General features: G+C 35.6%; 1 protein-coding gene across 1 annotated transcript; it reads right to left on the reverse strand.

Moving 5' to 3' along the window:
* Positions 1-652: 652 nt before the first annotated feature.
* Positions 653-14,072, reverse strand: LOC110449749 (zonadhesin-like; the record flags this gene model as incomplete). The annotated part of the gene is made up of 12 exons (XM_021496807.1): positions 14,012-14,072; positions 12,362-12,565; positions 10,792-10,908; positions 6,370-6,614; positions 5,078-5,388; positions 4,372-4,676; positions 3,869-4,071; positions 3,082-3,271; positions 2,663-2,869; positions 1,879-1,989; positions 1,405-1,614; positions 653-757 (listed from the first exon to the last, which is right to left on the reverse strand). Coding segments are annotated over exons 1-12 (2,269 nt in total), but the record flags the coding sequence as incomplete, so codon positions are not given.
* Between the last annotated feature and the right edge of the window lie 2,679 nt (positions 14,073-16,751).

Raw genomic sequence — 16,751 nt, forward strand, 5'->3', positions numbered from 1 at the left:
AAGTGAAAAATCATTTCAACGTAAAACACTAGAAATAATTTTTAGGGGAACAACAATTCATAAAAAAGATATCAATATGCATGATGGAAGGATTACTCTAAAATTATAGGAATGATTGAGTAAACATCGATTCTTCTAGATCGTTATACAATTTAACTAATTTTCAAATATTGCTTGATATTTTAAACTTAAGTCAAATATATGAGTTTGTTTATGTGAGTTCTCGTTTAGTTGGGATTATGGTAGTGTACGTGAGTTATCATTCAGGCTTAACATGGAGTGGTGTGAACGGTCATTGAAAAAGAGGCAACGTAAGACTTTATTTCTAAATAACAAACATTTTGTAGTCTACTTTAGATTTTGTTCAACAAAGATGATATTGAATACTGTTCATATCATCTGAAGGAGTTAGGAAACATACATAACGCACATGAAACCCTCTCTTAGAGTTTGATTTTACTTATTAATACGAACTTAAAATTAACCATGTTCACAGATATTCAAGACAAGATTGGTTCCGACCGCCCAATGCAGTGACTCATATATCGTGTATTTCAATGTTGATATTCCTATCACCCTTCGAACATGTATGTTAGATATATCATACTATTCCTTATACCATCCAGGAGAGGGTTGCCGTACGACATCCTACCTTCGCATCTGCCCGTATGGCTCCCAGAGTAGCCCTTCTTACATCTACATTTCCCTTTCCTCTTCTCGGCATTGACTCCACATGTCTTCGAGCTATTGCATTTTCCTGAATGTAATGAACGGTTAAATATGTAACCGTGTCAAAGATATTGCATGTTACTTGAATGCCTGCGGTTTGTTCTTTGTATCCAAAATGTTTTGACTGTATCTAACGCCTTAATATTTAATATTGTTGTGGCAATTGTAGACGTAACATTCACGTTTGAAAAATTAATTCAGATTTAAGAAAAAGGTATGTTCTTTTTGCAATCATCTTTAAATAGTTAACCGATATAAATAAAAACCAAATAGAATGAACCTATCCTTCGTTTCCCTTCCCCTTAATCTTTTGCATAACCTAGATCTGACAGCTTAAGGATTAGTTTTAAACTGTCGATATATTATTGTATATAAGTATGGCATATAGCACCTTTACATTGAGTTTAAAACAAGTTATCTATCTTCCCACTATCGAACTTGAAGCTGCAATTTAATGTAGGTATATAAATAAAAGCAAGATTACTTACGCGCAATATTACCGAACCTTAGTGTTAGTTGAATAAAACCGGTTGTAGTAGTATGTCATCAATGCTAAAATAGTTTCAGTAATGTAGAATGTAATTTGCACGTATTTGTTCTCTAGATGTTGTATTTATTATCTAAGTAACGTATTTACGTTTAGGTGAGCTTTTTGGTTGTTGGTTACACACGTACCTTTTTTGGTAATTTTAAATGTTCCACGACATCCTTCTTTTACCCACATATTTCCACGTCTTAAACCAAAGCTTTTGTTCTTTACACATTTTGAGCCGGGACGTTCTTGTATCAGATCTATGTTTTTGAATCGTTCTTTTAGAGGACACTTTGTGTATCTTCCTTTTTCACTTTCACAATTAAGTATTTGTTCACAATTTGATGAGGAATCTATTAAAAACAAAGGAGCACGCAATGACTCAATACAGCACATTTTGTTAATGCAATGTTTGAAACTTTAGAAAATGTGAGTTTCTATTCTAATTTACAAATCAAAAAACATTTTATTCTTTACAATCATTATAGTGTGCTTTATATTTCCTGTAAAGCAATCATAATATTAACAATTAACATCTGAATGCTGTAAGTATGTAAACAGTTTGAGCATTTGAAATATTCCTGTAGTATCATCAAATGTTTAGGAATCTGTATTACCTTTACATTTGCCTTTTTTATCACGTTGGTATCCTGACTGACAAACACATTTTCCTTTTACTCTCTCTTCATTTTCTCCACAACGGTCGACTTTTGATGTTTTACAGTATCCTGAAAATAATTATAACAGAATGTGTAGTTATTCACCTCCTATCTAAATAGATCGCAAGGAAGTATACAGGTTAATAATACTAGTCCTCTATATTCCTTCCCCCTCCCCCGTCTCTCTCTCTCTCTCTCTTTCTCTCTCTCTCTCTCTCTCTCTCTTTCTCTCTCTCTCTCTCTCTCCCTCTCTCTCTTTTTATATATATATTCAGTCTGAAGAATCTTCTCTGACGAAATGAATGTACTAAAGACTCATTATTGAGATTATTTCTTCGTCTTCATAATATATATATACATAATACGTATATATATCAAAAACAATTGCATTCATTTAGATAGAAGCGACAATGGTAAGCGACTAAGGTCAAAGTCCAAACTTCTGGATATTGCTCATTCACTTTCTAAGTGTAATCTAGGAGGACATTGACGGGTTCTTTTTAATTAACAAAGCATTGTTCTTTTGAATCATAGAGTTAAGAGTTAAACAAATTACCGTTTGAAACTGAAAGTTAGTCTATTCGCTACAAATACAATCATGTTTACAGTTGCGGCTTCCTTCGCATATTTTGTCTTGCATTTGTCATACATAGAAACCAAAATGCAGAAGATGTGTCAAAAAATTAACATTCCACATGTGTGTTTAAATACGAAACAAGTTTCACAACCATATACTCCATACCTTTCACTTTAAAAGTACCACCACATCCCTTTTTAACCCACAACACGCCGTTCTTAACACCGTAGTCCCTCTTTCTTTTACATTTTCGTTTTGTTTTCTTGTCGGGCTTGGCTGGTCTTGCCCGTCGAATTTGCATTTCTTCTGTGCATTCCTTATATCCACCTTTGTCCGCGCTACACTCGATCACTTTATCACATTTCTCGGCGGCTAAAAGTTATAATCAATATCTAATGTCAACGTTTTGTCCTCAAACATTACATAAATCAAAATTTAATTTCTTAAATCTTTGTAAAATAACACCAGGAAAGTGAATTACACAATTGCATACATAAAAGAGAAATGAATTACAAAATCACAAATAAAATTTCCTTAAATTTGTAAATAAGTAAGCAAAAGAAGTTTGAATCGTTGATCTCTACCTTCACATTTTTCACCGTTCCCGATGTATCCAGGTTTACATACACATTTTCTTGATTCGCCTCTTGGTAAACAGTTGGCCTGCTCATCACAAGGATTTCTTTTCTCTTTGAAAATCATCGAAGAATTTCCGTTTGTTGAAACACAATGACTTACTGTAGTGCAGTCATTGCTCACCTTCTCTCTGCCCAACTATAAAATTGTATACGATTATGACATTTTTCTTGGTTTGATGTGGTATTGAAATGCAAAATCAAATTAACACACAGTTTCTTTTAAATGTATTTTATGATGTGTGAGAGTAAGCTAAGACGGAATGTCAAACAAACACATTTTGGTGTCTTAAGCTTTACGTTCAAACATAATAAAAATATGATTTTGTATTTCGTATCATGATTAAAAACACATTGGTTTGATGTCAAGAGGACCAGGACTTACTGTGGGAACAAGATTGTTTTTCTATGGTTGCCAGTTCTGTCAGGCGACCAAGGTCAACCAAAAAACATTTATTTGTTAGTGAATTTAAAGTCATGTAAGGATTGGTGCCGGATCCCTCTCATATAATGGGTGGAAGACCCCAACAGTTTGCGTTTGAAAATATTGAAACGTAATAGGATTTGGTTTTAAATGGATAATCACAACGAGTCTCAGAATTACAGTAACCCCCCTGCTTCAGAAATTGGTAATAAACTAGAACATTTGTTCTTCAAATATGTTGTATAAATGTTACAATTCAGCACTGAAGAATTCTTATGTATCACAAACAAAAGTTTGAGATGCGATACTTACGTTGTAGTATATGTTATTTTCCAAACACCCACACTGATTTGGTAGCACACACCGGTTACCGTCAAGAATGAATCCTTCCGCACAGCCACATCCCACCCTCGACGCAGACATGTCACAGTTGGTCTCGGCATCCCGTTCAACACAGTTGTTTGGACAAGAACTTACGGCGCTCATAAATTGCATGTTTTTACCACATGGTATCTCTGAAGAAGAATTACAACAAAGCAATAATGTTGAGACAATATTACTCAGAATAAAAATTTAAATGACAAAGGGATGAAATGAACATAAACATAGGGCACCTTCATGTAAGGGATGATGTTTAAATGTAAAAGGTTTGACTATCTTAAATGAAAGTATATAAAGCTATCGTACATTGATAAGGAAATGAAACACTCAATATTCAAAACTAAATACGCTGTAAGAACATTTACTTAAAAAATTGGGAAAATAACAAAAACATTTATCGTTTTCTTTTTATTTAATTCCCATATGCCACTTACTACACATATCTGGGCGCCATTGTAGAGGGTCGTTATCATCGTCACAAACAACTGCCATCATTTCCAGAGCACTGCAGATCGTTCGGTTGAGATCTTTTTCGTTACCATTGTGCATAAAAGCACACACGTCTAAGGTACACGATGCATACAGTTCCTGTGCTTTTTCGACCTCATTCTGCTCTTGTATGCACTTAAAGAACGGACTCTTTTGATTAGTTGGCAACAACCATCCACAATAATCATCACCTCTCGCAACCTCCATATCGGAGTTTGGACACTCCTCAAAGGAATGCTCGGTTAAGCAGCTGTATGTAGAGGATCGAAACGGGTTATGACCAACTAAAGTATTAGGATATTTTACATATAATACAAAAGGACATAAATCATAATTTTCAAATTTCCCAGGTAATATTGATCCGCACTACTGCAGTCAACAAGCCCAAATAATTTTGCCTCATGTTATAAAGATCACCGTTGTCATGGGATGTCGAATTATGGTGGTCAAAATGACTTGTCGAAGTATGATGGTCAAAATGACTGAAGGTTTGATTAGATTCACCAATACCACGGCAGTTAGACTGAAACACGTTTGATAACATATTTGAGTGAAATTAGATGTACTCATTCAGCTTCGAGATAAATATATTACTTGAATGTCTATCCATTTAATTTCTGCACGGTTTGCAGTAACTAGCTAGATACTTACACATCATCGTCCTCATCATCTGATGGTACAGCATAACTATCTCCAATACTGTTGTAGCGGTTTTTATCCTGAGTCACGTCTATACCTCCTTCTGTCCTGTAATCGTTGTTTTTGTCGTCATCACAATCCCCACACAAACCTTTGTATTGTCCTTTGAATGCCTTCGGAGCCATAACGCTCACTTTATGTTTTCCATCAAAGGTAACCTCAAGCCCTAAACTAGTACTCAATCGGACATCGCTGCCACTAATACCAATTTTGATATTACCACTTTCTGTGATAATAGGTGTGTCACGAACTCCACCGTTTATCTATAAGAAATGTATCAAGATATCATATTAAACTCATCTGAAAACATGTACATCACTTATACTGAACAACAATTAAATAATGCCTCAAATACACCTCACTTCCATGATCCTTATTACCAACTTATGTCTCCATTGATATAAATGAAACGAGCGAACACGAAACATTTAATTAATCCTCCATTTCGAAATTTGATTTCCTTAATGTTGTATGTCAATAAATGATATTTAAATCTGTCATGATACTGTAAACCAGAAACCTTCGCCACGTCAGTCATTTGACATTCAAATGTAAAAAGGGAAATTTGCGGAGCGTTAATTTCTTTACTGTATATTTTATACGGTGTACTCATATTCATGGTCATGGTAATTTCTCCCTCAATATGGACGGCGAAAAAGGCAAAATGATATAAGTGGCGCTGAACGTCTAACTGATTTTCGATTTGTCAGTCTGACCAAGGAAATATCATTTGATATTTTTAACGAACAGCGCTTGTCAGAGAGCAGTTCATTATGTTGGTAATGTCTTTAAGAACAAATTCCTACTTTAAAAAGAAAATAGCCTATTAAAAAAAATCATTCGGTCACACATAAAACGAAACAAATTAAGCTAGAGTCATACTTTCACCCATTTTACTAAATCACCTAGTCATGTTACGTTTGGACGAACACAACCAACCGTCAAATATATTCTACACAAGGGATGAATGAATATTTATCAAAATCATTGCTTAATTTCTCTGGTAAAAGATACTATTAGATATAACGTTAAATTTAATCCGTCATGTTTGATACCCAAATTGGATTACGTTGAAATACACAAAGCTAAGATATCCCATCATTCGAAGGAGTTTAGTTTTACGTATTCAACAAGATTGGGACACTATCGGTCTAATAACATCTTAATTGACCTCGTTCTAATGTGCTCTTGTCTACCAATGTATCTTTCCGCCTTTGCATCAGTTATACTCTCCACTAACTTACATGTACTATCCTGTCCTGTCCAAGTCTAATTGTTTGTCCATACACCAACACTTCTACGCATTTAGTGAAGGAAACATCATCTTTATCATTTCGATGTTCGTTTTCCACTTCCACACTGAAAGAATAAGGTCCCTCCGTGTCAATAAATTGGGCCAACGTGTATTTACACGTGCCTTGGAAATGTATGATTGCGCCGTCAAACGTATAGTAGTGAGGGTCTCCACTTGCATAGCACCTACAAGTTCCTGTAAAGATTGACACCACATATTAGTTCTAACTAAACTATCAAACACTGGAATAGATGAGTAATGACCACATGTGTATCATAAAAAAACAGGTATATCATTTACCTCCCCCCTTCACAGGCGTATGCCCGTATATAGTATAAACAGTTCACACGTGCTATTATTAACAAGAGGTCAATGGGCCTTAACGGTCACCTGTGTTATGTAAAAACTGATGTTATCGATGTTGCCAAATGAAAAAGAAATCATTTTGTAACAAAGGTAACTTGAACTGCAAAAATAGTGTGAAAGATCTGGGTAGTATATGTACTATGTACAAATAGTGGTTCTGTCATTCAGCTGAATTTTGATAAAGCACCTTAAGACCCTTCCATCTATGAAGAGCATTTGATTCTACCATATCTTGGTCTTGAGAAGAAGATTTTTGAAATTTCCCTTTTTGGCCCCACCCATCAGCCCCTGGGGTCAGTTAGGGCTAACATTTGCATACCATCAAACTGTTATCAAATACCGATAATGCTAATCAAGTTTGAATTAATTCCAATTGAAATTAAACAAATGCTGGTTCAAAATGTGATTTCCCTTATCTAAACGACAGTAAAGTTTACCCCGTCCCAAGGGGGAAACACGAGACCCCAGGGCCATGAAATTCACATTTTTGGTAAAATACCTTACCATCTATATCCTTCCATCTATGAAGTGTATTTGATTCTACCATATCTGGGTCTTGTGAAGAAGACTTTTGAAATTTCATTCAATTCGACCCTTTTTGACCCCGCCCCTTAGGCCCCTGAGGGCTGGGGACCATATTATTCACAGTTTTGGTTGACCTTTCGCCATGGTAGGTTTCTGCAAAATTTCATTGAAATTGATTCATGGGTTTTGGAGAGGAAGTCGAAAGTGTAAATTGTTTACGGACGCACAACGCACGACGCCGGAAAAAAAAAGCAATCGCAATAGTTCACTTGAGACTTTGTCTCAGGTGACCTAAAATACGTCACAATAGCGTAATAGCTTCATGCAGTGTTACATAAACTGTTTCATCAATTTTACCACACATTTCACAATGACGCAGTGCACTGAATTCACCGTCACATGATCTGTTTTCTTAGGACAGTGTGGGGAAAATATTCAATCACTCCTATGTGATGCATTCAGATCTATCCTCTTGTAAAGAGTTTTGAAGCTGAGCACTCGCCAAAGCCTTGTGCTTCATTTTGAAAATATCGTGCACACGGACTGAATGTTTCCTGTCTGCATCACGAAGGAGTGTCGTTGTTGTCGTCATCAAATTCACGTCGAAATTCATAAAATATCAGACGACACATTATTGTTACGTTCTGTATGATCATCAGATACACTATGAAGTGTGACCTGTGTGATTATCAGATATACCCTAACGTGTTGTCATGTGTTATTATCAGAAACACTAAAACATGTTGTCCTGTGTGATTATCAGAAAAACTATAAGGTGACGTTCTGTGTTATAATAAGATACACTATAACATGTATTCTGTGTGACTATCAGATACTCTATGACATTGTTCTCCTATTTGATTATCAGTAACACTATACCGTGTGTCCTGTGTGATTATCAGATACACTATAACGTGTGTCCTGTGTGATTATCAATAACACTATAACGTGTGTCCTGTGTGATTATCAGTAACACTATAACGTGTGTCCTGTGTGATTATCAATAACACTATAACGTGTGTCCTGTGTGATTATCAGATACACTATAACGTGTGTCCTTTGTGATTATCAGTGACACTATAACGTGTGTCCTGTGTGATTATCAGTAACACTATAACGTGTGTCATGTGTGATTATCAGATACACTATAACGTGTGTCCTGGGTAATTATCAGTAACACTATAACGTGTTTCCTGTGTGATTATCAGATACACTTTAACGTGTGTCCTTTGTGATTATCAGTGACACTATAACGTGTATCCTGTGTGATTATCAGATACACTTTAACGTGTGTCCTTTGTGATTATCAGTAACACTATAACGTGTGCCCTGTGTAATTATCAGTAACACTATAACGTGTTTCCTGTGTGATTATCAGATACACTTTAACGTGTGTCCTTTGTGATTATCAGTAACACTATAACGTTAATCCTGTGTAATCATCAGATACACTATAACGTGACGTTCTGTGGGATTATCAGTAATACTATAACATGTGTCCTGTGTGATTATCAGATCCACTATAACGTGTGTCCTGTGTGATGATCAATAACACTATAACGTGTGTCCTGTGTCATTATCAGTAACACTATAACGTGTGTCATGTGTGATTATCAGATACACTATAACTTGTGTCCTTTGTGATTATCAGTGACACTATAACGTGTATCCTGTGTGATTATCAGATACACTTTATGTGTGTCTTGTGTGATTATCAGTAACACTATAACGCGTGTCCTGTGTGATTATCAGATACACTATAACTTGTGTCCTTTGTGATTATCAGTGACACTATACCGTGTGTCCTGTCTGATTATCAGTACCACTATAACGCGTGTCCTGTGTGATTATCAGATGCACTATAACGTGTGTCCTGGGTGATTATCAGAAACACTATAACGTGTGTCCCGTGTAATTATCAATAACACTATAACGTGTGTCCTGTTTAATTATCAGTAACACTATAACGTGTGCCCTGTGTAATTATCAGTAACACTATTACGTGTGTCCTGTGTGATTATCAGTAATACTATAACGTGTGTCCTGTGTAATTATCAGATACACTATAACGTGACGTTCTGTGGGATTATCAGTAATACTATAACATGTGTCCTGTGTGATTATCAGTAGCACTATAACGTTTGTCCTGTGTGATTATCAGTAGCACTATAACGTTTGTCCTGTGTGATTATCAGATACACTTTAACGTGTGTCCTGTGTGATTATCAGATCCACTATAACGTGTGTCCTGTGTGTCCTTTGTGATTATCAGTAACACTATAAAGTGTGTCCTGTGTAATTATCAGTAACACTATAACGTGTTTCCTGTGTGATTATCAGATACACTTTAACGTGTGTTCTGTGTGATTATCAGTAACACTATAACGTTAATCCTGTGTAATCATCAGATACACTATAACGTGACGTTCTGTGGGATTATCAGTAATACTATAACATGTGTCCTGTGTGATTATCAGATACACTATAACTTGTGTCCTTTGTGATTATCAGTGACACTATACCGTGTGTCCTGTCTGATTATCAGTACCACTATAACGCGTGTCCTGTGTGATTATCAGATACACTATAACGTGACGTTCTGTGTGATTATCAGTAATACTATAACATGTGTCCTGTGTGATTATCAGATACACTATAACGTGTGTCCTGTGTAATTATCAGTAACACTATAACGTGTGTCCTGTGTAATTATCAGATACACTATAACGTGTGTCCGGTGTGATTATCAGATACACTATAACGTGTGTCCTGGGTGATTATCAGAAACACTATAACGTGTGTCCTGTGTGATTATCAGTAATACTATAACATGCGTCCTGTGTGATTATCAGATACACTATAACGTGTGTACTGTGTGATTATCAGTAACACTATAACGTGTGTCCTGTGTGAACACTATAACGTGTGTCCTGTGTGATTATCAGATACACTATAACGTGTTTCCTGTGTGATTATCAAACATTATGTGAGATTGCATGTGTTTCAGTTTAAGGAATGTAGTATTTTTTTGTGAAATAAATTGAGAATTTTGTCTAGATATGAGGAATCTATAAGAAAAAATGCTTGCATAGGAGATGGTGATGGGAAAAGATGGCTGTGAGACGGAGGATAAAGAATTCTTATAAATGTTAGTAATTTCTTGCTACACGTTCTATATTCTTTGTTATATTTTATGGATCCCTGTCTTTGTTTGCAAATGGTTTTGCTGTTATTATGTTTGTGTCCATTCATAAGATAATATTTTTAGACTGTCTGTTTTCAGTTACATGTGTTTCTGTAATAAGAGTTCATCAGGGTGTTAGTGAGGTGATTCTGTAGCGTCGTTTGAGGGTCTTTGAGGGTGATAGTGATACTTTTTCCTGTTAAAGTTATTGTGGTAGTGTTTATAATGTTCGTATTTGTTTTATGATTTTTTTATGAAATTCTTGAGTAATGGTTGTGTTCAGATGCTTATACCAACCGAAGCATTCTTCGTCGGCGTTTCCGATGAATCCTTTCATGCAAACGCATTTTTTCAGCTTTCGGTCATATTTGGTGTTTTTACCATTGCACTTGTTCTTCGGTTTTTCCTCACAGTCTGTGAAAATCATTGGGAAAATACGGTATAAAAATAATTCTCGCTACACATATTTCAAATTGCTGAGCTTATGGTTCAATTCTCGTTCAAGATATTTTAAAAACAATACAGTGCATATAGCGTTTATATTTATACATTACAGAATTATAACCTGTACATGAGTAACTGTATTGAGTTCAAATTTCATCGGTAAGCATACAGTTTAAGCGTATCAAAATTAATCATTATTTATTCAGTATCGGAAGTTTACAATACACATAACATCATAGATAACTAATTATATCGTTACTTTAAATAGATAATACAAAAATTCCAAGGATGGTTCCAAAAAGATCAATTTCATCATGCATACGTAACGCGTAGCATCATATTTCAATATAGCTACCAAAAGCCTTCTTAGCAGGTGCCTGTTTCTGTTAAAATGTGTTAGTTCTTACACAAGTGATAGATGATTAACACGTGCAGCGTTTATCTATTTCTATCCTCTCGTTAACGTTTGTGGGTATATAAGGTCTCTTTGAGGACCGCTCATTTCAAGAATCTTCAATTGGAGCATAAACATGTTGTTGTATTCCATTTGAAAAATGTAATTAAAATGTTTTGACTTAAAGTCAGCTTTGGTGGCTCATGAAGGGGTTTTAGAAAATCATATTTGATCTATTTGTAAATAGATTACATTCCTTAAATCGGTTAAATGAGAGTAAGTGCTACATTCAACGATTTCCTTTTAAAATATTTGAAATTAAATGTTTAGAACTTATCGTCGTAAAAGAAATAATTGAAACTTTGTTTGAGGGCGAGACATTGAATCAACATATCCGTATTGCGGCAGTTATCATTGTCAATGTAATCATTGTCAATGTTATCATTGTCAATGTAATCATTGTCAATGTAATCATTGTCAATGTTATCATTGTCAATGTAATCATTGTCAATGTAATCATTGTCAATGTTATCATTGTCAATGTTACCATTGTCAATGTAATCATTGTCAATGTAATCATTGTCAATGTTATCATTGTCAATGTAATCATTGTCAATGTAATCATTGTCAATGTCATCATTGTCAATGTAATCATTGTCAATGTTATCATTGTCAGAATTAATCCTGCAACGGCTTCCATATATATATATATATATATATATTACAATCAGTATACAGTAACAAATATTGTAACTTTACCTATATTTGCTCACACATACATAAATGTAGTGAATATTCAAAATATGACATTTTGCGTTCAGACGCAGCATGCGTCGAGGCTGAAAACTACATAGTTTGCAAATTAAATTTTCTGGTGCCCTCTTTTTATGTTTTATTATAGCAGTAACAATATATAACCAACAGTAAAATAAAAACTGTTCAGAGGCAGGGTACATGTATTTGCTGCTTATGGAATGTTTATCACAACGTATTTAGCTAAGAGCGCAAATAAAATATAAGATAACTTACCTTCATTGCTTACTTCAAATTTACCACGACAGCCCTCTTTGACCACCAGCTTGCCCTTACGTAAATAAAAGGTTTCGCCAAAGGTACACTTGCTGTCGGACAGTTTCTCCTTTAGCTTGACTGTATGAATGTAGAATTGTTTAGTTTCACACGATTCTTTCTTGTACTCCCAGCTAGAGCATTTGATGATTTCCCTCTGACATCCTGTTCAGAACAAATTACACAGTCAATTCAGTATGTCCACGTGTATGACACATTTTAGTTTTGTCACATCGTTATATATTTTAATTTGACTTATTACTAGCAATGTTCATTATTTCAGATTAAATGTACTCTGAATTACTAGGAATAGTACATAACTTAAACAAAAGCTCAGTTATTACTCCTATCGATCATATTCATCTTCTATGACATTAATGTAAATAATAGCATACATTTGCATGCATTACTCTCCATACAAAGCTATTTCGAATTCTCTTAAACATAGTATTTATTGAATTCATGTATGAGATTGAACACCCGTCATAGTGAAATCGAATAAAACAAGATTAAACGTCTGTAGAATTGAGACACAAGCACGAAAGTGAACATCCGTTAGAAGGTTTTAATTCATAAACATGAGTTGATACCCATTGAAGAGATTGGCGAGTGGACATCCATTACAGTTAGCAATCATTAACACTCAAAAGTAAACACCCTTTGTAGTTTAGATCTAAATTACAGACAGAAGTGAACGCAATTCAGAGTCTCCCTCCCAATCGTCTTCACACTTGAGTAGCCCTTGAGACGACTCTGTTGGTCTCCTGTATTGCACACATGGCCATTTAGCTTCTCTCAGATGGACCTCGACCACGGCCAAGTTCTACTTAAGAATAGTAAAGCAGAATATGGGTTGTTTCCTGCTCTGTCTATCCACAGAAACACATATTGATGACACAACACACATTTTCCTGTAGAGAGGTTATTTCAGTCTGTTTTACTCAGTTCCTTAACGGATGATTGCAAGTTCAAGTCTGGATAGCTTGAGCTATATAAGAATAATTTGAAGTTTTATATACCTCTTTATCACAACCTTGGTCGTCTCCAAACAGTTCAAAATTCTTATTCGTAGTTATTGGGCCTTTACAACCATCTAATATATGTCTCAACTCCCTGGGGAGCATACAGACGGTGTTGTCATTAAGGCGCTCACAGCTTGCATTCAACAACACTTATAGCCGAGAAGACTGGAATAAGCAGAGTGAATTTAGGTTTCTGGTTCAAGGATACAGCACAGTGCCATGACGGAATTTAGGTCGCAAGCCCTGAGTCCTGCCACTAGATTACCATGCATTCACAGTTATCTGCGCTGTCCTGAGAAAAGACTGTATGCTGTCTTATCCATATGAGACTGATTGTAGTTTGCCATTGGCTATTCTTTGTTCCCGAGATTGCCTGCAAGTCCTTTCCAGTCTGTACCACAGTAATAGGGTATCCATAGTGGTAATGCCTTACGCGCTTATTTCGACTTTAGCTGGTTACTGTGTGGTGCTGCTTATAGCACATATAAACGGACAGACGGACAGACGGACTGAAGGACAAGAGGAACAGCTACGTGTTAATGGTCCGACTACTGCCGGTGGTATTTGCTGCTTTGATATGTGCTTTTACTCATCACGGTAGCTGGTGCGGTGTAGTGAAGGCCCGTTGGTATTTCCTCTAGCACATCCATTCTGAATGTAAACTGTTGGTGTAGAGCTGTTTCTGTGATCCATGCCGTTCTTTATGTAAAATTTAATCTGGACAAAACTTTTTATTTATTTTTATTTTGATATGGGTAATCGAACCACAGATTACTATTTAATTTCATTTATCTCCGATATTCATTAAACGGTTCCTGTCAATATAAATATAATGCTTATTGTGTCAAGGTTCAATGTTTAAGTCAAACTGCATACACTGGAACATAATGTCGCAACGTCATTTTTCTTGTTAATCAGTGTTGTTTATATATCGTTTATTTTTTATTATTATTATTATTATTATTATTATTATTATTATTATAGTGTCATATAGATGTTATGATGATATAAAATAATCAGAAAAAAAATGTTCATAGAAAATGTAATCGTTGAAATTTCAATTATGAAAATATTGAAAATGGTTAAGATAATGGGAACAAAGGCGTAACATCAACTACACATAAAAGGAGCAGTATCAACGTGTTCCGGAAAGGCCGACGTCCTCTGATTTATTAACGACTACTGACAAATTCAAAATGTAAAATGTGCTAGTGACACATGTAGCAAAACAACAGGACTTATTGATTAGCATAAAAAAGAAACAATTGGCCTGGAGGGTCTGTATCGCTCATCTGAATAATCAAGGAACCATGGGAAGTTATTCTTATTACAAAGGTACGGAAGAAAAAGGATTTTAAGGAATTAAACCCCAAACTCCCATTTTGGACCCCTTAACTCTGTACCCAGGTGGGGTCACACCCTCTAATTATACAAAATTAAGTCCCATTTGCCAAAGGAAATGCCAGGCCAAATTTGGATAAAATCCCTCCAATGGTACAAAGACATAGGGATTTTGAAGACTTAAACCTCAAACTCCGATTGTGGGCCCCACCTCTCTGCATAACCCTTCGACAAAGGATACTCCAGGCCAAGTTTGAATAATATCCCTCCAATAGTACAGAATGTGAAGAATTTTAAAGACTTGTACCTCATATTCCCCTTTTGAGCCCCGCAACTCCACCAAAAAGGGCCACACCAATCGTTTAAGACCCCCTTGTCCAAGGATGCTCTTGGCAAAATTTGGATAAAATCCCTCAAATGGTACAGAAGGAGAAGGATTTTAAAGATGTAAACCTCAAATTTCCCTTTTGAGCCCCGGCCCTCTGGCACACCGTTTATCCTGTCAATACAAACGGGGCATGTCTATATCCTAATCATTAATCTGTATCCGGACATATCTATATCCTAATCATTAATCTGTATCCGGACATGTCTATATCCTAATTATTAATCTGTATCCGGACATGTCTATATCTTAATCATTAATCTTTATCCGAACCTGTATATATCCTAATCATTAATCTGTATCCGGATATGTCTATATCCTAATCATTAATCTGTATCTGAACATGTCTATGTCATGTTTTCATTTCCCCTACATCCTCAATGGTTGGTACATAATCACGTGGAGGTCGGTACTTTGCGATATCGATTCTGTATTACATTTTCCGGAAACATCAGGTTAAAATTCACTTCATGACGTCACTTCAATCGTTAAGTAACAATGCTTTCTACCAGCGCAGTACTTTTTTCTTGACGATTCTGATATTAAGAACTTTTATTTCGTTGAATATGTGGTATATGGACTGAAAAGGGGTATTGACCTCGACTTCACATCGGTTAATAACTTTCTTTCAGGTTAACATATATTCACCTCAACAAAAGTCCATCATTGGTAAATAGATTGTCTTTCGAAAACAGCTAAAATACTAACTAAGCTTTGTTCACACGCTGGAATGTCAACCAAGGATCAAGTTATTAAATGCTTTTCCGGTTAACACAACCAAATGAATTGGATATCCAGGTCGAGAAATACCGACTCGTATATAGTTATTATTTTATTTAGTAAGTGAAAAATGGACCTAATAGGGTTTAGCCTCTCAGAAAGCGAATCCAATTGACTGTGCATTCTTTTTGCCCATTGTTTGGCAAAGCTGTCCATAGAATTCATAACTTAAAATGCACATTCCAACTGATAGTAACGCAGTGAATGAAGACGGTGTAGCCAGCTGTTGGAGCAAGCTGGAGAGCACAAACACGTGTTTGATTGGTTCTGTTGATCCGGCACGCCGCATCTGTCAACAACTTCTGGATGTAGGATTATTGTTATGATTAGCTTTACAGCTTTTGACATAATTTCCCATCCCTAAGATACACCCATCCCTTTGTCAACATCTGAAGCAGACGAAGTTTACACAGATGGCGTTTTGTTCGAGAGAAAGCAATTTACATATACCCTGTCGGGTAATGGGTGCACATAAGTAGGTATCTTGCTGAGAACCACGTGATGCATTGTCTGAATGAGACACCTATATGTTAAAAGGTCCTTATCACATAATTTCCTCTAACGGATCGCAACAGGAAATAATGAGCATATTGTTTGTGTGTTTTTTTGTAATTTTCTTTTTTATTCAAGATTTTTTTGCAATTTATGGTATAATTACAATAAAACATTTCATATTATATATTCATACCTCACACGACGCATATATACTCTTACCTTCATCAGTTGATACACTTGGCGCCAGTACATGTAATGGTACACATGTACACATATATTGTCTGAGAGAGAGAGAGAGAGAGAGAGAGAGAGAGAGAGAGAGAGAGAG

This window comes from Mizuhopecten yessoensis, unplaced genomic scaffold, assembly GCF_002113885.1.
Source record: "Mizuhopecten yessoensis strain PY_sf001 unplaced genomic scaffold, ASM211388v2 scaffold4811, whole genome shotgun sequence".
In the NCBI taxonomy this organism is placed as follows: Eukaryota; Metazoa; Mollusca; class Bivalvia; order Pectinida; family Pectinidae; genus Mizuhopecten; species Mizuhopecten yessoensis.